The 22,229-nt window shown below is 23.7% G+C and overlaps 3 protein-coding genes across 6 annotated transcripts; 2 read left to right on the top strand and 1 right to left on the bottom strand.

The window, feature by feature from the left end:
* Positions 1 to 564: 564 nt before the first annotated feature.
* Positions 565 to 8,172, bottom strand: LOC112685438 (peroxiredoxin-4-like). 4 transcript variants are annotated; one of them, XM_025557323.1, is made up of 6 exons: positions 7,967 to 8,172; positions 3,436 to 3,893; positions 2,517 to 2,624; positions 2,331 to 2,448; positions 1,067 to 1,306; positions 565 to 966 (listed from the first exon to the last, which is right to left on the bottom strand). In XM_025557323.1, exons 1-6 carry the CDS (start codon positions 8,005 to 8,007, stop codon positions 792 to 794), a joined length of 1,140 nt encoding a protein of 379 aa, XP_025413108.1. In that variant the 5' UTR covers positions 8,008 to 8,172; the 3' UTR covers positions 565 to 791. The 4 variants fall into 4 exon arrangements, with proteins under 4 accessions (XP_025413108.1, XP_025413106.1, XP_025413105.1 ...); XM_025557321.1 differs by lacking the exon at positions 3,436 to 3,893 and adding an exon at positions 4,181 to 4,943 and having other exon boundaries at positions 566 to 966; positions 7,967 to 8,171; XM_025557320.1 differs by lacking the exon at positions 3,436 to 3,893 and adding an exon at positions 4,181 to 4,946 and having other exon boundaries at positions 566 to 966; positions 7,967 to 8,171.
* Positions 8,151 to 8,628, top strand: LOC112685439. Its single transcript, XM_025557325.1, has 2 exons — positions 8,151 to 8,313; positions 8,435 to 8,628. The coding sequence occupies exons 1-2, from the start codon at positions 8,153 to 8,155 to the stop codon at positions 8,607 to 8,609; spliced, it is 336 nt and encodes a 111-aa protein (XP_025413110.1). The 5' UTR covers positions 8,151 to 8,152; the 3' UTR covers positions 8,610 to 8,628.
* On the top strand, positions 8,586 to 21,085 carry LOC112685437 (heterogeneous nuclear ribonucleoprotein 27C-like). The gene is made up of 11 exons (XM_025557319.1): positions 8,586 to 8,820; positions 11,646 to 11,686; positions 12,318 to 12,484; positions 12,590 to 12,776; positions 13,859 to 13,941; positions 14,882 to 14,980; positions 15,865 to 16,129; positions 16,196 to 16,309; positions 16,375 to 16,493; positions 18,804 to 18,885; positions 20,776 to 21,085. Exons 1-11 carry the CDS (start codon positions 8,783 to 8,785, stop codon positions 20,907 to 20,909), a joined length of 1,329 nt encoding a protein of 442 aa, XP_025413104.1. The 5' UTR covers positions 8,586 to 8,782; the 3' UTR covers positions 20,910 to 21,085.
* Positions 21,086 to 22,229: the final 1,144 nt, after the last annotated feature.

Genomic DNA, 22,229 nt, shown 5'->3' on the forward strand with positions numbered 1-22,229 from the left:
AATATTACAAAAAAATATTTTATACTTGTACCGTGTATATAATGTATCTATAGATAATAATATTAATAATGAATATGTTGTAAGTGCGTTTATTTTTATTTATTTTTTAATTTATCTTTACCGGAAAAAATAATAATGTTAAATTGCCTCAATGAATTGTAAGTAGACTACTAATAATAATAATGTAATATGGAAAGATTTATTACGATAAAAATTATTATTATTTTAATATACATACATATATGTATATATATATACATTTTTTTTACGAAAAAAAATTCTGTTCTATCTAGATTGATATATTTATAATTTTTTTTTCTAAGTGTTTATTGCAACTGAATTGAATGAACACGTTGTAAATAATTATTGCGCGTGAATATTTTTGTCATGTACAGTTAAGTATTTTTCTTTTTGTACAAAAACCGAAGACTACATAAAACAATTCGTATATTTGTAGATGTCAGACATGAAATAAATGAAAAATAAATGGTTGACATTATTAAAAAAATAAAACAAAAAGAATTTTTTATTGTATTCAATATGTTATATTTATTTAAAATTAGTTACACAATTGTTGTCCTAACAAGAAATAATATAGGTACATACATTTAAAAATTACACAATCAGTACTATGGTATAAAGATGTAAATCAATATATACTGTGAGGTTAACAACACAAAAAGTATATATTCAAAACAATTCAATAATAAGAAGTTGAGAAAGAATTATTATTTTTTTTTTTTTGATTAAATTAAAAATTAACTTAGTAATAGTTATAATTAATAATAAAACTATGAAAGTGTTGGTTCGCCAGGTTTCCAATCAGCAGGACACAGTGTTTCTGTTTCATCTGTATATTGAAAAGCTTCTAGAAGCCTTAAAATTTCACCAATATTACGGCCAACAGGTAGATCATTGATTGTTATATGCCTTAAAATACCTCTCATATCAATTATATAATGAGCTCTAAAAAACAAATAAAATGTATTATTGCTTGGTAAAGAACAAATAACTTAAAAAGCAAGTTACATAGATTTAATTAAGATAAGTTAAACATTGAAATCACCTTAGAGAATGACCAAGTTCAGGTAAATAGCATCCGTAGCTTTTACTAATCACATGTGTTGGGTCAGAGAGAAGTGGCATTTTAGGAATGGCAATTCCTCCATCAGAACGTAATGTGCGCGACCATGCTTGATGGGAAAGGTAAGAATCCACAGAACATGCTACTACTTCTGTGTTTAACGCTCTGAATTCAGATACTCTATCACTTAATGCAATTAGTTCACTTGGACAAATTCGGGAGCTGTAAATTAATTTAAGTAAGATTCAGTGACAAGATATTTATGAAATAATTTATTGCTTGAATAAACATAACTTTAACCACATGTTTCTTTATAATATTAATAATTTGTATAGCTTGAATCAAGTACATTTTTAAATTAAGGAATTACATATGTGTGTATTTTATGTAGCCCAAATACAAAGCCAAGAACTGAACAATTTCTTAGATACTAAACTTTTATCTTTAGAATCCTGTATATTGGAACGCATTTTACTAAAAAAACGAAGTTGTCAGATTGATATATTTTTTAAGCATAGTATTATGGGTATATTTTTACGAAATAATTTAATTAATAAATTTAATTAACTTAACATTTTTTTTTTTTTTTTTTTTTAAATCAATTAAACATATTTGGCTTAAATTAAAATGAATCAATATATACAAATGTTGAGTCGTGTAAAAAAGAAAAGCCAATTTTATATAGCCCAAAAGCGAAGCCGTCAGCTTAATAATTTAAAAGTACGGTATTAGTATGGGCATAATCTTACGGAGAAACAAATTTAATAATTTAACATATTTTTTTTTATCAACTTATTTGGCTTAAATTGAAATGAATCAATATATATAAATGTTGAGTCGTGTAAAAAAAAAAAAAGCCAATTTTATATGGCCCAAAAGCGAAGCCGTCACCTTAATAATTTTTAAGTACGGTATTAGTGTGGGCGATAGAAACTTAAAAAACAAACAAACTTAAAAACAAATATAATTAATGAACTTATGAATTAAACTAAACTAATATATAATTGACTTAATAAATAAAACATAATGTCAATAACTAAACTGTTTAAGTAAAGAAAATATAAGTGAATTTATTTTATTTGTTTAAAGAGAAATTATGAAGGATAAAAAACAGTTAATTTTATAACTTTTTCCTCATTCATTTTAAATATAATATGTAAATTTAGCAAAACATAGAATAATTTCAGTTTTAAATATATTATTTTAAATTACTATGTTAAATTTACAAAACTAAATTTAAACTTACAAATCTTGAGGATAAAAAAATAAGACTAAATATCGACCACTGTAGTCACTAAGTTTTAATTCGGTTACATGACCATTTACAACAGCAGTAGCTTTCCAAAATGGGGCAGATTTCGAAACTGAAAATTGAAAATAGATTTTATTATTTTAATACAATCACAGGTCACAGATTTTTATTTATTTATACCAATAGCTTTACACTGGATCTCTTCATGTTTTTGGTCTATTTTTTCATAATTAGATGAACTATGATAGTCATTTGATTGAATACCAACTTCATAATCCTCATCATTGTCTATCGAAAAAAAAAAAAATCATTCATTTTTATTTAATCAATTGATTTAGGAAATAGATGTTTTTACAAAACAACCATTTATTAAAATCGGTCAGAGCTGCAATTTTTCGGTTACATATACATATACATACATATACATACATATATATACATATACATATATACATAAATGGGATTTTTTCTTAAAATACTTCAAATATATTTATGCAACTTATAAATAATTGAATAATTTAACATTGATATAGGATTTATTAGTTTTATTGAATAGACTTTTTATAACAAATAGTTTATATTTAGGTCACAAGTATTAACATAATGAATATTAGTTTATAATACAAAAAGAAATGCACACGGTAAAAGCTCTGACCAACTTTTTCAGGGCTTGTTGATTAAAACTGTCCTTCAAACATACGGTCTCAAACCTAATTAAGTGGGTTTATAATTTACCTAATATACAATATGTATTGGTTAGAAATACAACATTTAACGCGTAAGCTCTGACCAATTATAATAGGTCAAAACACGTTTTAAACAACTGAAGATCCAAAACTAACATCAAAAATAAAAACCGATAATTACTAATTAACTAAACAATATCTAAATAATTTTAATACAATGATTTATGATCTTCAATTGTAATTATATAATTAATAAAAAATGTATGATCAGAGTTTATAGCTTTAATAATAATTCATATATATTTATTTATTATGTTATGTTTATCATTAAATTTATTCAAAATAAATGTTTTCATATAAATTTAAAAGCTATAAACTCATGGAGACATACAAAAAATACCCAATATCCAAACCTTTAATGCTCAAAGATTTCATTTGTAAGTCATCAGGAGAATCTTCATCATATTCATCTGGTTTAATTTTTGATTTGCTTCTTACGATCGGACCTTCATAAACTGTACCTCCAGTTTTCATGACATGTTTTTTAGCCTGTGAATGATTTCGTAACACTGTGATATCAGCAACTAAACTTTTGTCACAAGCTTCACATCGAGCTTTATAGCAACTCTTTGGTTCTGGTTGCAACCAGCCTCTGAATTCAGACAATTTTTCCCAATCTGCACGATATTTTTGAAGGCCTCGTTTACGTTTCATCATATGAGTACGATTAGCAGCTGATTCTTGTTTTATACGCAATGGTGTCAAAACCTCTTCTATTGCTATGTCATCTTCATCAGCAGATTGTTTTTGAGCTTCAACATCAGCATTATCTGCAGTTTGGATCTCAGATTCAACCTGCGAGTTCTGCTTTCTGAGGAATTTAATTAATTAAATTTTATATGACAAGTACTGCTATAATGTACAACACACATGCACTAAAACATTATGTTAACACTTGGACCTTTGAACTTGAAAACCCTCTTTGGGAAATTAATTTCAACCCTTTTAACTCAACGGTCTATATTTAATTTACCTACTAATAATTTGATAGTTGGACCTAAAAATATTTATGTTTGACATTAGAAATACAAAGATAAATCTACAATTTTTTTTTAAAAAACTATTATTGCAGCTCTGACCAGGACACCTAAATTTTACCTTTATTTTTCTGTACATGATGTTCAGTAACCACAGACACCAAATTACCAGTCTCGTCGATTACATTCACTTCTTTTTGTATGTATTGCGTATTTGAGCTAGAAGCCTGCGGACCTTCATTGTCATCATCATCTTCATTGGGTAATGATACCACAACATATTTATCCCGTTGTGACTGTGCAGCCATTTCAGATGTAATTATTTCTTCAGTAGGGTTTGTTTGATTCATATATAATGCTCTTGATGCAAGTGAAGATTTGTCTTCTTTATTAGTTACTACAGCTATGCCATAAGTACCCTTTTTATCAGTTACCACATTGTATTCTATTGGTGGTACAGGGTTGTCGTCAGCATTAGGGCAGCGAGCCCGAACCATACGCACATGAGCTTTACTTACTCCATGTACTCTCAATGACTTTAAATCAGCACGAAACATACGCTCACATGCTATGCACCAAGCCTTAGTTACATCCCCATCAATGGGACGTAACCAAGCATGAAATTCTGGAAAACGCTGCCATTCAGTACGAAAAATTTGAGTAGGCGGTGTAAAGGTAAGATGAGGTTGAGACATTTGACCTCGATTGTTTGAGCCAGTTGTTGTTAATATAGTATATTCTTCGTGCTGTTGATCGTTAGACATTGAAATCATGTAGCATCAAACAACTGTTTTTACTCAAAAAAGGTAAATTAAAATTTAGTTTGTTCTTTCTGCTTCAAATACCATGAAAATCCCTAAATGCCGCGGGTTACTGAATTTCAACTGCTGCAAAAAATAATAACATATAAACTAATTAAGTAGCCTATAACTTAATATTTCCCATTATAAAATAGCTGATCAGATTAGTTTAAATAATACCTTAAAATTATTAAAATTCTTAGTTAAAATAACATGTAAAGCCTTAATAATTAACTGGTAAAAACTAGAGCTTACACCAATAAAAACAATTTTGAAATGACAGTAGTTTGCTTTATTCTTTTTTTTTTACCAAGACAATACAATTATATGAGCAATTTGCTTAAAAGTCTAATTTAAAAATAGTAAACTTTCATTTAATGAAAGAAAAATATATTTGAAATATTAGATATAAAAAAACAAGAATATAATTATTTATTCTTTAATTAACTTTTAATAAATAAAATATAAGTATTTATCGGTTATTTTAACATTGCTAACAATGTTCACATTCAAACAACAAATCCAGACCTAATAAAATTAATTTCTATAATTATTATATTAAAATATTATTTTCCAATTAAAGAAAATAAATTAGATACATACACAATTAATATAAAGTTAATAAATAGATTTGGTAAAATATCAACAAAATAAAGCAATAAAAGCCTATTTTTTTAGACAGTACAATCGTTCAAATAGTTATCTAAATATAACTTATCAATCATACACTAGATTGAAATATTAACCCATTCAACCTCAAATATGCAAATTTAGATATTAAAAAGGTACTTACTTAGGACATTAACAATTCATTTTGATTTAAGTAGTTAAATGCAAATGTATAATGTACATTTTTACTATATTATAATAAGAATAAGGGTAGGTAAAAGTTCTGACCATAATCATTAGAACAATATTTTTTGAAATATTTGTGTTATTAAAGTTTAATAACATTAAAATTACGCACATTGAAGGACAGTTTAGAATATACAATTTCCTAGACAACAATAATCTTGTAGGATACTCTACCTGAAATGATTGTATAAGTCTCAATATCATCCCCTTGTTCAGCAGGAGAACCATTGATTTTTTCCATGTTTCTTTCATGTTTGCGGGTAGCTAAATGTTTTTCAAGCTCACTTTTTCCAGCAACCAATACACAATGACAAACCTTGCACACAGCCTTATCTGGCAGTTTATGAGGCAACAGCCAATCTTTGAACATGCTAAACTTCAACCAATTTGGGTTGAATGATTTTTTGGTCAAACTCATTTTGCGGGTCTCATCATCTTCTGATCGCATATGTTTATATTTTGGTTCTTCAGTGTACAATATTCTAAAATGGTTTTTATAACCAAATGAGGAGAATGGGATTTTATTGTTTAATATTCAAAGAGGGTTTTCATAAGTTAAAACAAATCTAGCTTGCTCCATAAAATATATATATAATAAAAATTGTACGATATGAAGTTCAAATTATGAAAACACCTCTAATAATTAGTAATAAAATACCTAAGAGTAATAATTCTAAAATTATATAAAAATGATTTGTCGACAGATACTAAATCCTATACCATAGTAATTCAGTTACACATCAGTATACCTACTCATCTAAACATAAAATCTTTTGAATTGGACTCATTATTGATATGAGATTGAATTTAATACACAACTAGAACATTTTTTATTTTAACCAATTAATTATAATTACTAAATATAGAGAACAAATAAATTTTTCTATGCAATATACAGCTATGTAATAAAATAATGTTATAATTTAAAAATTTAACTTGATATTATTATCTATAAGTCAGGTACCTAATAATTTTTTTGAAAATGTTCTAATCTATACCCATGTAAATTTATTCATATGAATTACATAATTTATAATTAATATCTACCTATTTATTATTTTACATATTAAATACATTTATTTAAACATTTACATATTCTAAAATATAATTTTGAAAATTATACAGGTATCATTTACTAAATATAACTCATAATTTTTAACTTAAGACTATTTTTACACATTTAAATAATTTCCAACTTTTTTTTTTATAAAAATAGTATAGAAAATATGCATAAGATACAGCAATTTTTAGTTCACATTTTAATAAGTAAATGTTATATATATTATAATGTAAAAATAGTACAATAAATTAAAAATTCATTATAGCTTGTTAAAAATGAAATAAAATCTGGTCTTGTATTTATTAATAAAAATCAACATTCATTAAAAAAAAAAAAAAAAATATTTATTGAAATGTTTATTTTATCAACTAGTGGTAGAGTGCACAGTACCCACAGAAGATTAGAAATATTAAGCATATTATATTATCTGTATTATAAGATATATTTCAATTGGATAGTATACATAATTCAGAGGTGGTATCTACTCTACTAGATTAGAAAAAAATATTAAGAACTGACAAAAATAAAATTAACATTCACACATATTTCTTAAATATTTAAGTATTATTAATGCATATTTATAAGGAGAAAATATAGATAGATAGGATTAATTTACAAGTTTAAAATAATTTAAAGCCAAACAAGAGATAGATAGATTTGATGATACTTTTCTTTGGGAAAAATGCTAGTTATACCTAAATCTAGAATAAAAGTTAAACAGTAAAATGGATAACCAGTTTAAGGTATAATAACTCAAAACTATATGTAAGAATGAGTGAAAAAAATTAAAAACCGAGGCATTTCATTTTTAAATGAAGAAAGAAAAATGTAATTTATACAACTGGCATCTAAATTTTACAGATATGAATTAAATAATATAGGTCGCCATTAAAAATACAATAAATATAAAAATGTCAAAACACCAACATTTAAGTCTTCAGTTGAAATATATAGTTTATCCAAGCCGTGCCACTGGGTAGTACTATAAAACCTAATTTAATTAATATGATAGCAAGATCATAATCATTGGAAAAGGTTTTCCCACATAACCAAATCGTAAAATCAATAGAGCTAGCAAGTTAGTCAATAGTCTAGAGCCGAATAAAAAGTTCACGACTACTGGCAATGGAAAATTAAAAACTTAACCATACACTAAAATAACATTAAGATATTAATACGAAAAAAACGTTACCCAGAATCGTCATCAATCAATCCGACGTTAGATGATGACATTGCCGGCGAATATAACAGCAATGGGAATGACGCTTCCCAACGTCTTGAAAGGTATTAGCACGATAAATGTGAAATTTAAAAAAGACAAAGCACGTTTTGGTTACACAGTACAGCCGGAAAACAACACAAAAAATCACATAAAAATATGGCAGGCATATATTTTTTTCTCGTTAAAGTTTTGGTACGTGTTTACACGATGCGGCCGCGAGAGCGAGCCGTGCGCGTCCGCAACGTTGCCGTTGTACCGGTGACGCGGTTTATCATTATCACTGACCGCAGAGTCGGCCTAAAGGATTCTAGTGTAAAGTAAGTGTATTGAAATTAAAAATATTCCGGAATAATGTCACATGACCCTCATTGTTTTGTTATACATTACATTCAAAGCGTTCATAATTATACATTTTAAATAAAAACAATTTAAATACAGCCAACAAAATCCATGCGTGGAGTCCGACCAAAGACGTTGGATAAATGATCAATCGGTTGACAAGAGTTCGACAACGCCGCGTATCGTGAAATGCCGAAATTTTAGGAGAGAGAAAAAATGCGGACGCCATTTTGCGTCGGACGTGTCGTGTTTTTGTGTCGCTACGATATGTTAAATGTCCGACGACCGGACAATTAGACTTTAGTCGTTTGTTTAGAAAAAAATTTTGTAAATTTTCATATATATTATTGCACGTCTTTGACACCCGTTTGTTTACTTTTATAATTTTTTTTTTTACTCATTTGATTTTATATTTTTGTGTAATATAATTATAAAGAATACGACAAGATGAGAGGCAAATCTGAACTGGAAGAGGACGAACAAGGGTAAGTTAGACGGCCGGCGTTTTCTCACTCGTCCATAATTCTTTATTAATTAAAATTATTATGAGTTACGATTTGCCGCTCACTCGTAAATTCCATTTAACTGATTTAGTGAAATTAGCATTTAGGTTTTCGGGACGTACAAAACCGGCTCTAATTCATCGCCGCCGCCTTCTATACAAAAACGCGTTTTCGTTGTATAAGATTTCAACAAGTGATAACTTAATTTTAAGTTTAGTTCCTCTTATACAAATGTAAATTGTACCAAATATACATAAATTCTTAATTTTGATTTTTGAAATTAGAATACTTTTATATTATTTTTTTTAATTGCCAAATTTTCTACAACTTTTCTGCTTATATTATGTACCTATTTGGATTTTTTTATTGGAAATTAATGTTTTAGCTTAAAACATTTTATGTTTATTTATTATAGTGTTTAATTTCTGTACTGGTTATACCTAATATATTTTTCCAAATCCATATCAAAAAATAAAATTAACAATTTTATCTTAGAATTAGAACATAGCTACGTTATCAAATTCCAAAATTTCTTTGTTCAGTAAAATTGTATTAGATATAATTATCACTGTTGGAATTTATTAATATTTTATTGAATTTTGATATATTTGAATTATATCTAGAAGAATTTTATGTTTAAAAAATTATTCATATTATACCTAAACATTATTAATTTTCAAGAATTAAATAAAACAAATAATTTTATTTTTTTGCAGTATATACATTTTAAACTAGGTTTTGTTTATTTTGATTGATTTTCAATGTAAGATTTTGTACTTAAATATATTGATTTAAATTTGTTATATTAATAAATTTTAGTTGATTTATTTATGAATCATTAAATAATATTATTTCAAACTTTTTCCAATATTTATAATTATTAATTTTATTCTATGTCTTGTTTAAATTATAAAATTATAATTTTTCTTGAATTCAAACCTACAAATGTTTTTCAACTTAATTTATGTATGATTAATTGAACAAAAAAATTTTAAATAGACACTTATTATTTGATTTTTTTATTTCTCTTAAATAAATATATATTATACTTATCAGTGTCAAGGATAATCAAATTTTTTCTTCTTAATTTATTTATTTGAAAAACCATATTTTTTGTTAAGTTATATTGTATATTTAAATTTTATAATACTTTATAAATATAACATAAAGCTATTTTAAATTACTATTCAGTATTGTTAAGATAAATAGATATACAATTGTATTTATCATATTGTGTTGTATTATACGTTTAAAAGTATTAAATATAATTATGTTATCATTTAAAATAAATGTATATAGTAAGTTATAAAAATATAATTAAACAATCCACAAATAGTATTAAAAGTAACTTACTTATAATTGCCATACTAGATAGTTAACTATATTTATTCCCTGTAAACTTAATATGTATTCCAAGTGCTTATACTCATTTTTATACTTTATAATGTAAAGTAAGACACTTTTTTGTATAGTTTCTTCAACTTAACATTTCCTCATGTCATTATTTTTTAATTTAATTTATTAATATCAGGAATGGTAGCAAAGTTAATTTATAGAACTTCAAAATTGTGTGTACTTGAGTAAAGAATGTGAAAAGAAGAGGTTATTAATATTGACAGTTTTATTTTATACATTTATTTTGTATAGTTTAATTTTATTGCTGAAGAAATTCAATGAACCTAATACATATATCTATGATTGCTAAACTGTTGTATGTATATATAAATATATATTATATTTAGATAATTAATAATTTAGCTGTAGTTTAATTCTAAATAAGAATATAATATCTACATTTTATGATCAGTGTAATAAAATTAAATACAGATAAATGCTAAATTTTTGTTAGTTTTTTGTATTTTATTATTATGTATTTTATTAAGATAGTATGAAATTTGCTCGTTTTTGATATAGTTCATAAGAGGACCATTTTTTTTTTTATTAACTAGTTTAATTCTGACACCATTGTAGTACATCTTCTACATATTACTAAATTAAATCTGACTCATGAACAAATTCAAATACAATTTTACCTATTTAAAATTTGTAAAAAAAAAAAATAATCAATCCAATTTATTAGTTTGCTAATAAAGAGATTTGAGAAAAGTGAATACTACATTTTCTAAATTAAATTATTCTTTATTTTTTTAAATGTTTAAATTATAAAAACATAATTCTGATTTCAATATTAACAGTGTTAACATATTTATAAATTTTATTTATTCTTATACAACAACCCAATTTATGTTATTGTCTTGTAACTCTTACCTTTTATTTATTATAAATATTTTTACTATGTCCTAGTAGGGTTATATTATACTTACTCCATTTATGAATTCATAAAGTGTTTGAAAAGTAAAAACTTGAAATATATTAATTTATATGATATTTATGGACTTAAATTTATATTATATTGTTGTGTAATATATACTGATAATGTAATAATGAACTATTTGTCTATTTATTACTATTCTTATGTATTTTATTATTTTAAAAATATTAAATTAGTTTTTTGAGTAATGTAATTTTGTTATGTTCTATTAATCTTATTATTTTATTTCTATAAATTTTCATGAATTATATAAATTATATTAATATTATTTTTTTCAATTGTGTGGTATACATTAATATAAGATAAACCATAGATACAATTATTTAAAACCAATGGTAGATAAATGGTCAAAAAGAGAAGAAAATGGTATTTTATATTTATTAAATTACTAGTAAAGACAACTACAAATAAGAATAATTTATTTTCTTATTTTCAATTTGATTATTATTCTTAATATAGAATTTTACTGTTGCAGAAAATTGTTTGTTGGTGGACTTAGCTGGGAAACACAACAAGGTATTTTATATATTTAATTATACCTAATTATATTTTTTAATTATTTTAATTATATATTTTAAGTATAAACTTTTTTTTTGTGTGTTTTATTCTAACATTTTTTTGTATCAAGTTTTACTCATTTTATTTCCAATTAAGGAAAATTTGGTTGGCCACTGTATTACTTAAGTGGTTTTATTTTTAAAAAGTTAATGGCCTTCAGTACAATGACACAGATTAAAATAATTTTAAATATATAACCAAATTAAGTTAAAAAAAAAAAAAAAAAACCTACATTTTAAAAAAAAATTGCCTTATTTGCTCTGTATTTATGCTTTCAATAATTGGTTTGAAAATATAATTATTTTTTTTTTTTTTTGAAAGTGTTAAACTAATACTTTAATTTCAATCACAATTGTCAAAATGAATAAAATTCTAAAAATGTTAAGTAAGAGCTATTTGGAGTCAAAATCATGTTTCTGTGATTTTTGATCTACCTATTTTGCATTAAATTTTTAACCATTTTTTTTTTTTTAACATTAAATGTTAGAATTTCTATTACATTTAAGTATACAAGAATATCTAATGTTTTTTTAAAGTTAGAATTAATTATTTCCAAATATTAATTTTTCCTTTCTTTTTTTAACTTTAGAAAGCCTCCAAAGATATTTTAACAGATATGGTGAAGTAATTGATTGTGTTGTTATGAAGAACAGTGAAAGTGGACGATCAAGAGGTTTTGGTTTTGTTACATTTGCTGATCCAAATAATGTTAATGTAGTGCTACAAAATGGACCGCATGTTTTGGATGGTCGCACTGTAAGTGACAACATTGTGATACATTAATAAAATGAACACAAACATTTTTTTTTTTATATTCCAAAATAATTATTTTAACTATTGGTATTTGTTTTTTTTTTCTAGATTGACCCAAAACCATGTAATCCTAGGACTTTGCAAAAACCTAAAAGAAGTTCAAGTTATCCTAAAGTGTTTTTGGGCGGCTTACCCTCTAATGTAACTGAAACAGATTTACGGACTTTCTTTTCGCGCTACGGAAAAGTTATGGAAGTTGTAATCATGTATGATCAAGAAAAGAAAAAATCAAGAGGTAATATATTAATTACTCTTGAATAATGCCACTATTTTAGGTTTTTAAACAAACATAAAACTATATTAAAAGTTTAATTCAAATATCTATAATTAATTATACTACATTATACTATATTATTTCATTCATAATAAGTTATATTAGTATTAATATAATATGGTTTTATTCCCAAGATAGTGCTCTAAATAGATTTAGGTACTTACATTATTCTTAGACTTTAAGTCTGATTTATGTTTAAATTAGACGTAACTTGAATTTAAGATTATTAGTTTAAATTAAAGATAAAAAATTGTGATATTTGTTTGTTAATTTAGATATGATTTAAAGTTTTTAAGTTAAAATTTCATTAATTTAATTTTTATATAATAAGATTATTTTAATTTTAATGAAATTAAATATCTAGACTTATATCTACAATTTATCAGTTAATGTAGAACTAAGTATTTGAAATGTATTAACTAGTAAATTACTTTCCGACTTTCTTTATATTTATCATTTATTTAACTGATCTGTTTTTGTTTCCTATTTGTACTAATTTTACTATTTATTTTATTATATTTAGATGTTATAGATATGATTTTACTATTTATGTTTGTTTATATACCTATTATTTTACTTTATTAAATTTAACTTAAAATCTTTAAACTAATATTTGTCGAACACTGCTGCTAATTTTAAAATATTGCCCATTTTCTTGTACTAATAATTGCTTTTGATTATTTCCTATCATTATTAATTTCTATTAATTTTATTAATATTAAATGCTAAACTAAATAATTTATATATTAGTTGGATTAAAATTAAAAAAAAAAAAAATCAACTAATTAAAAAATGATCTTTTTTAATATTGATATAATTCTATAATTTTATATTTGGTATATCAGTTTTGAATGTTTTTAATTTGTCTATTGATTTATTGACATCTTACTATGATTGATACTAATCAATAAATACTATTATTGATTTAATAGTCACATTATTTTGAAATTGTTTAATAAGTAAAACATTTTATTGATACAAGAAAGCAGCAGTGTCAATATGGTGTTAAATTTTCACCATAACATAACCAATGGTCTTTTTAGGGTTTGGATTTTTGTCATTTGAAGATGATGATGCAGTTGATAGATGTGTAGCTGAGCATTTTGTCAACCTTAGTGGCAAACAGGTATTATTATTTTAGTAAATAATGCAATACCAAAATATAAAATTTGGTAAATTTGAGTATTAAATATATCTGTTGAAACTAGTTAAATGGTAAAATTTGTTAATTGGTTAGACATTTGATTCATTTAATAACTATGATATTCCGTTTTCCTTGCATAAGTATATTATTTAATTTTAATTTTACTGATAGTTCTTCATTAAACAAAAAATTCATTGTTTATTAAATAATAAATATTTAAGTTCAGGAAATTTAATAGCTTATTTCATGGTAGTGTATGTATGTATATTTGCATAAGCCTCAATTAACTTTAATTTTGCCTAATTACAGATTCATTATGGTTTCTTACTACGTTAATTTATTTTAAATTGTTTTTATTTAAATCTTAACTGTTACATTTGTATAAGATATTAAATAGATTGACTAAATAATGAGTTTTAAGCTAGTCCTAAATAGTTCAAACATATTTTTTTTTTTTTACAATATTTTAAGACCGGTTATAATTTCTATATTTTTTATTTATAATATTTATACTGTTTATTTATCAATGATGGGTAAAATCTTTTTTCCTCTTTTAAATTATTTGTGTGAGAACTTAAATTAAGAAAAATTGAACGCGTTTTAATGTCTTGTTATGAAGATAGTTATCATCATTTATTATAATACTATTAGAATATTCTTAAAAGTTTTATCTGTTATCATATTTCTAGAGACTAGTTTAAGTTAATGTTATCAAATTTAGAAAAAAAAAGTGATACAGTATATTTAATTAATACAGTTATTTTAATTCATCTAATTTATATTATAGTTATAATTATATATTTTCAGTTAATGCTAAGAATAAAGTATAATTATTAATCAATATGCTTTTTTTTTGTTTTTTGGCTTATATGTCATCGATTATTGTTTTACATGTTTTATTTTTAATGTTAATATGTTTCAGGTTGAAATTAAAAAAGCAGAACCTAGAGACTCAAACAAAATGAACGATGTTGGTGCCAATCAGTGGGGCATGAATCAAAGCAATCATTTAGCTATGGGTGTAAGTTTAATTGTTTTTACCATTTTATGTTATATACTATTTATAGTTAAATATTAAATTAATTAATTTAAATATTTCTAATTTTGTATCAAAGATATTTGCCCCTTCTTAAAACAAAAATGTACTTTAGGAACCAAGTGTTTTTTATTTGAATTTAATATAAATTTGGTTTTAACTTATGATTAAATTTGAATAAATTTTTTTTTTTTATGAGATTGAATCAAAGGTTTTTTAAGTGAAGCTTGTTTCATGTTTAATAAAAGCTTTCTATAACATGTTTCTTTAAATTTTTGTTTGTAATATTAGTATTCAATTTTATAAATCAAATCATATTTTTAATTACTTTGATAAATTTAATACTAATATTACAAACTAAAATATGAAGAAACATGTTATAGAAGGTGGTCCTTAAACATGAAACAAATTTCACTTATAATCTACTTAATAATATGATTTGTTTAATTATTATTAATTATCTTATAATATTTTCAATCTACACTATCATAAAATAATACATTTATATATAGCTGTTAAACATTTGTGTTTATTATAAAATAGATTTATAAATTAATAATAAATTTAAAAAAATACTTTTCTTTTATACATATTCTGATTTGTTTTATATCATTATAATTTGCAAATTTTGTAAAGTAAAATTAAAAAAAAAATAATAATAATATATTGTAAATGTAATTTTTTATGTAGACATTTAAGTATAATACTTGGCTGATTAAAATAATTCTTAATTAATGAAAATAACATCCCATTTAAGGATCTTATTGACATATACTTATACTCTGATACTCTTATACTCTTATAATCTGAATAAAACATTAAGGTACCAAAGCTTAGTATACTTTAATTATAAAAATAAATATTTTTAGGGAATGGGTATGGGTGGTCCAGGTGGACAAATGGGAGGTCCCATGGGTGGAATGGGACCTATGGGTCCTGGAAATATGATGCAAGGCTATCAAGGAGGATGGAGTTCAACACCTCAATCTCAATATCCTGGTTATGGTACTCCATCTGGTCCAGGTGGATTTCAAGGTTGGGGTGCTCCCCCTGGTCCCCAAGGTCAAGGAATGGCTCCTCCAACTTGGGGTTCAAATTATGCACCACCTCAACAACCTGGATATGGATCCTATGGTAATTATTTAAATACTTAAATTCTATATTATTATTTTTTCTTTTAATGCTAAATATATAATATAGCACCTCAAGCACCTCCACAATCAAGCTATGGAAATAATTGGAATTGGAATATGCCACAGAATGGACCTGCAGCAGCTACAGGACCTCCTGGACAAACTGGACCAGGACCTCAAAGTAAGCTATTCAATAATTAGTTTAATTGATGAATTTGTGTATTTATTTATTTATTTTTTTTTTAGATGATATGTATTCTCGCTCTGCTGGAGCAGCGCCAGCAACTGGACCTACTCCACCGGGAACTGCCCCACAAAAAGCTGGTGACTATGCTGGGTATGGAAACTACACTGGCTATCAACAGGTATGATTTATTGAATTATACATAAAGTTCTATTTAGTTACTCTATTAATTTTAAATATATTCTATTAATTATTAATTATTTTTAATTTTAATTGAATATATTTAAAAACATAATATACAGAACGATGTAAATTGTATGGTTTTACACTATTTTAACAATTTAAGCTTTTAAATTAATCATAATGAAAACTTGCCACCACTGAGCTTTTTGAAATAGTAATACATCAATGTTAAATTATTTTTTAAATTTTTAATAATAATTCTGTTAAGCTATTAACGTGTACATTACTCATAGAAATGTGTATAATGTATATATAATATATTTATGTTCCTACAATTATTGAATATTTGTGATACCCAATGATAGTTATATTAATTATATTAAAAACATAAATTCTGTCATTAATTTGTTTTAAAACGAAAGTATTTTTATAAATATATCTTTAAATTAAATGTAACTAAATTTAAAACATGCCTTTAATTATATGTTATTAATATATCCTATGTTACAAAGTTGAAAGTATGTATATTTATTTTAGTCATATCTGTTTTATTAAATTTGATTACTAATTTAAAGAATATGTATAGTTTATATATACATATATATATATATTAAATTTATTTTTTACCATATTTTCTTCCTGATCAAATCTTAGTGTTTTATAGTTCTTAAAAATATTGGTAATGAACATGAATAAATAATTTTTATTTCTGTAATTGGATATTTTTGAGACATTTACAAATTAATTATAAATGCATATTCAACTTCAATTAAATAAAAAATGGCAAATACATCTGCAAATTTTTTTATTCCGTAATTTATCATATGATACAAGTAGCTTAAATGAGTATAATATAATTTAATTATTAAGAACATATATTTCTGAAACCAATACAATTCATTTTTGCTTCTGTCCATTTTCTTGATAATGAATTAAGTTTTTTTAGTTAAATAATTATTTCCTAGGCATTTAAATAATATTTTTATTGAATTATGTATTGCATTTATACTTTTAGTTGGATAATTATAATTTTAAATATTTCATTATTCTTGTTAATGCATTTTAAGAAATTTATAACATAAATTAATCTAATTTAAATATTATAAGATCTTACTATTTATGTATTTTTAAGTTATAAAAAAAACTTGAATCTTATATTGTAATTTCATTAAATAAAATATACCTAACCTTATAATAATATATAAGTTAATGATTTTTAAACTACGTGTTGAATATTATTGAATGAACCATAAAAAGAAATGCATTATAGTATTGTAAAAGCTTATTTTGTAGTAATTAATTTACTTTTTCTACATTATTATACATAACATATATTTTAATTTTATTTTTTTAGTTAATTTAATAAAAATGTCCTGGTTTTAATATTTTATATATTTATTTTATCCACATTTTTAAATCTTTATTTTTATTATTATGAAATATAAACACAAATGCCGTACAATTTGCACTTGTTCTATTTAACTTATTTAATCAATCAACTTTTTTTTTTGATTAATTTTATAATATGATTAAAAATCATAAGTTGTATGTTGAATTTAAATATTGAGTCTTATTTATTAGATAATTTTATTATTTAATAAGATATTAAAAATTAAACATTTATTTGGTTGTTTTATAGTTTTTTTTTAAATAGTTATTATCATTTATAATGCTTTAACAGGATCTTGTTACTTATTTTTCATTTAAAAATATTGTTTATACTATTTAATTAATTACTTATTTAAATAGATTTTTTTGCAATTAAATCTTTCTAAATCTTGTTGAATTTTATTAATCTACTGATGTAATTTATCATCAATACTAAAATAAATTTTTTTTACAAAAAATAGTTATATATAATATTAAGTACAAATAATAGTTTTTAGTATTTAAATTTGTTATCAATTTTTAGTCAAAATATACATATTTCAAACATTATGGTCATCAAATTATATAATAATTAAATAGACGACAATTAGAGCAAATTTTTTTTTTTTTTTGATAATTTAATTTTAGGCATTCAAAAAATTTAGTGGTATTAATTATAATTGAATATTTTCCATTTCATTATTTTATTTTTAATAATTCCTAATTTTGTATAAGAGTACTATTTTGATACTAAGTTATAGTACATGATCATTTATAAAACAGCTGTTACAAATAGTCATTCATTATTTTAATATTAGTTATATATTTTTTTTTTTTTTTTTTTAATTAGTATTAAAGTAGTTTTAGTATTTATATTAGTAGTTTTAGACTTATAGTTTTACATATTGTGGGATAATATTGGAGTAAATTATATTTTTAGGATTCGACCAGCTATGGTGCAGGCCAAACTTATAGAGGGGCGGACGGCACAGCCGCTGGTCTCGGGTCTGGCGGTGGGTATGGTAAGCCATTTGACTTTAAAGAATGGCCCACTTCATGACTGATTGAATTCAATTAACACTTCTCTCAATATTCACTGGTTTGGGTAACACAATTATTATAATAACGAAACAATTAAAAATAATATAACTTATATAAAAGAAAATTAGGAATATTATAGTATTGATTAATATTTGTAATTCTTACGTATATAATAGAATTATATATTAAATATCTATATTAATACAATCTATTTATAATTACTACATAATATTTAACTTATACTCGAATAACAAATGGAACTTTAGCGTATTAATTATTATGTCCCTAGATTCTAATGGTTTTTATTATTATTATATATTTAATTTAGCCTGTTTTTTTTTCTTTTAGACATATGACAATTGTTATCATAGTTTGTTTATTTTTCTTTGGTCTTAAGTAAAAAAAAAAAGTAACGGCACCATGTTTTTTTTAAGGTGAAACCAAAAGTGAGACTAGGCAGTACATCTAAATTATTTCGATTATAATTATTTTATAACTTAGTGTGAAGGGAATTATATAATCGGGTTAAGGAATATAAATAATATTAACAAAATTCGGGTAAATTTCAAGCTCTTAGGTTTATAAAATTACTTTTAAAAATCACATTGTAATAGATAGCTAAAGAACCACTGGACTGATTAATTGGTAAAAAAAAATTTAATGTACATACAGGCTTAAGGAAGATTCTCGAATCGTTTAAAAAATAAGTGTTGTTTTCATTTTTAAGTAGAGTTGAATTATTTAATGAATAAGTCAAGGTTACTTTAAATATCTTGTCCCGACTATTTGTCATTTTTTTTTTTTTTTTATATATATATATATATACATATATATATATAACAGAAGCTCGTCCTAGTAAGTTACTGGTTTTTTTTATAAAGTCACTATTTTTAAAATTAAATAATAACATAAGATTACACAATTAGTAATTAAATTTTAAAGTTATATTATCTGTATTTACTTATAGGATGACATTTTCTTAGTAATAATTTTTGTTTTTTGAGAACATTCTTCTCAAAAAATAATTTTTACCAAAACTATATTTTTAAACAATTAACGACTTAAATGTGATGAGTTATAAGCATATTTTTTGTACAAAATAAGTCTAGGTTTACAGTTGTTATGGTCTTAAATAAGAATTTGTTTTAATTATTGAATTTTTTTTTATCAAAACATTTTATATATTCGACGGATAGGACACGATTGAGAACTTTTTTAACCTGTGACAAAAAGCTATGAAATATTTATATAGATATTTATTTATATATTTCTCGTTTTATTTATTATTTATGAATGTTTAATTATTTTGTGAAAAAAAACAAATTTGAGCTTTATTATTAATACTTTAGCCTGTAACAATTTTTACTTTGAAAAAAAAATCCTATTATTTATTGTCAGTTAGTGTTTTTTCAATTATGTAGAAGGTCGCTTTTGGCGTGATTAAAAACAAAATAATAATATAATAATAATAAATAATAATAATAATAATAATTGTTTAAATATTAAAAAAAAAATCAATACAAATATTTGAGTGTCCATTAATTTATTTCCCCTCCTATTTTTTGGGCGACATTGCGAGTTGTAATTAAATGTGTTTATTCCCATAAATTAAAAATAATAATGTTTTCTTTTATATATTTCTCATCTTATTGATGCGAGATTATTTTAAATAAAATATGTCATTCAGTTATGAAAGTCGGCCATTTTTGTATTTTTTTTTTTTTTATATATATATTATACATAACTTTTCCTACTTGCAGTGTTGCCTATTCTTTTCTATCTATTATGTGTTATTACTTTTTTCAAAAAAAAAAAAAATTAAAAAAATTGGAAAAAGTTAGGATTTAAACTGTCAACTTTCTATAATTTAGTGGCCCCGGTAGTGACGCCAGTCGTTTCCGCCGGAGTACCGGCGGCAACGTACAGTAACGCTCCAGGACCGACCAGAGCGAATAATTATAATTCAAACCAAGCACAACCGTACCATCCTTACAGGCGCAACTGAACGTATTATTATTTGACTGGATCATCATTGGCGATATTTATTTGCCTTTGTTCGTACTATTTCTAATCATTCTTAATAAAAATAAACTTCTATTATAAGCTAAAATACACATTGTGATTGTGTTTATTTGTAAGACAAACTGATTACATTAAATCGACATATAAGTATATACCCTACTTGTTGATTATTGCGTTATTATTATAAATAGAGAGTACACCTTTGTCATTTTAGTTTTTTTTTTTTTTTTTTTTTTTTTAATGAATTTTATCGTGATATAATGCTTAAAGCAACTGTATATAGATTTGATTTTTTTGTTAAAACCTATGAGTAGGTTATTTTGGTCACTTAATATAAATTAAAGTTTTAAATATAAATATTAAACTATTTAATTTTTATTATTAAAATACAATTCTTTTATTCACAACATTGTCAATTTTTATTTTATTGTAAATATTAGTTACTAAAATTTTATTTTCAATGCATTTAAAACTGAATTATAATAATTGTAAGTTGATATATAATAATTAAATCAGTCATCATCAAACATCATTTTAATCTTCTATTTATATCACCTGTGTGTGATCACATGATTTGAGTTTGAAAAAAAAAGGTTTAACACTAATGGTGTTCATAAGATTCCAGGCGCTTATTATGTGTTATATTCTTGATTTTTAAAACATATCAAAATTAGAAAAATGTATTCATAATCATACAACAGGATGCAGTTTATGTATACCTTTTTTTTTTGAGAGAGAGACTTAAATTACAGGCGCTTGATAAATTTATGGTAAGTAATTTTTAATTTATATAATCTCCTGTTTTATACATTAATCATGATTAGGTAGTTATTAATTGTATGTTGTGAATTTTATTAGGAAAATATAGTTTAAATAATAATAATAGCAATTATTGGGTTATAAATGATTTTATATTATTCAAATTTAAGAAATAATATTGTTCAAATATTATATATTATTTATAAATTAACTACATATTTACCAATTTAATATAATATATATATATATTTTTTTTAACTGGCAATACACTGCCAGTTGGATACATAGTTAAATATAACTTTAGGTGCCATTGTTTATTATATAATCGTCACAAAACCATTTTTGGGGATAACTACTGGGCAATCTTACACAGTTAGGCCTCTCACAATAATTTTGAAACAACTTTTGTTTTGAGTCATCCATGGGACAGTCCATATAATATGATATACAGAATATAATCTTGCAACGTTCCAGAATCAGGCCCGCGCGGAGAGATTGTTGGGAGACCTACATGTAGACGCGCGCGTTAACCTCCATATTTTAT

The sequence above is a fragment of the Sipha flava genome, unplaced genomic scaffold (assembly GCF_003268045.1).
Source record: "Sipha flava isolate LNK unplaced genomic scaffold, YSA_version1 276_pilon_pilon, whole genome shotgun sequence".
Lineage (NCBI taxonomy): Eukaryota > Metazoa > Arthropoda > Insecta > Hemiptera > Aphididae > Sipha > Sipha flava.

What these genes read in the sequence shown, in the direction of transcription:
- LOC112685439 (XM_025557325.1), top strand. Translation starts at nt 8,153, where the DNA reads ATGGCAGGCATATATTTTTTTCTCGTTAAAGTTTTGGTACGTGTTTAC. An exon ending in CTAAAGGATTCTAGTGTAAA is followed by an intron (nt 8,314 to 8,434) that starts GTAAGTGTATTG and finishes ATTTAAATACAG; the next exon opens with CCAACAAAATCCATGCGTGG.
- LOC112685438 (XM_025557321.1), bottom strand. Translation starts at nt 4,832, where the DNA reads ATGATTTCAATGTCTAACGATCAACAGCACGAAGAATATACTATATTA. An exon ending in TCATGTACAGAAAAATAAAG is followed by an intron (nt 2,625 to 4,180) that starts GTAAAATTTAGG and finishes TTTTTTCGATAG; the next exon opens with ACAATGATGAGGATTATGAA. An exon ending in TTTTTTTATCCTCAAGATTT is followed by an intron (nt 1,307 to 2,330) that starts GTAAGTTTAAAT and finishes ATTAATTTACAG; the next exon opens with CTCCCGAATTTGTCCAAGTG.
- LOC112685437 (XM_025557319.1), top strand. Translation starts at nt 8,783, where the DNA reads ATGAGAGGCAAATCTGAACTGGAAGAGGACGAACAAGG. An exon ending in CTGGAAGAGGACGAACAAGG is followed by an intron (nt 8,821 to 11,645) that starts GTAAGTTAGACG and finishes TTACTGTTGCAG; the next exon opens with AAAATTGTTTGTTGGTGGAC. An exon ending in AGAAAAGAAAAAATCAAGAG is followed by an intron (nt 12,777 to 13,858) that starts GTAATATATTAA and finishes TGGTCTTTTTAG; the next exon opens with GGTTTGGATTTTTGTCATTT.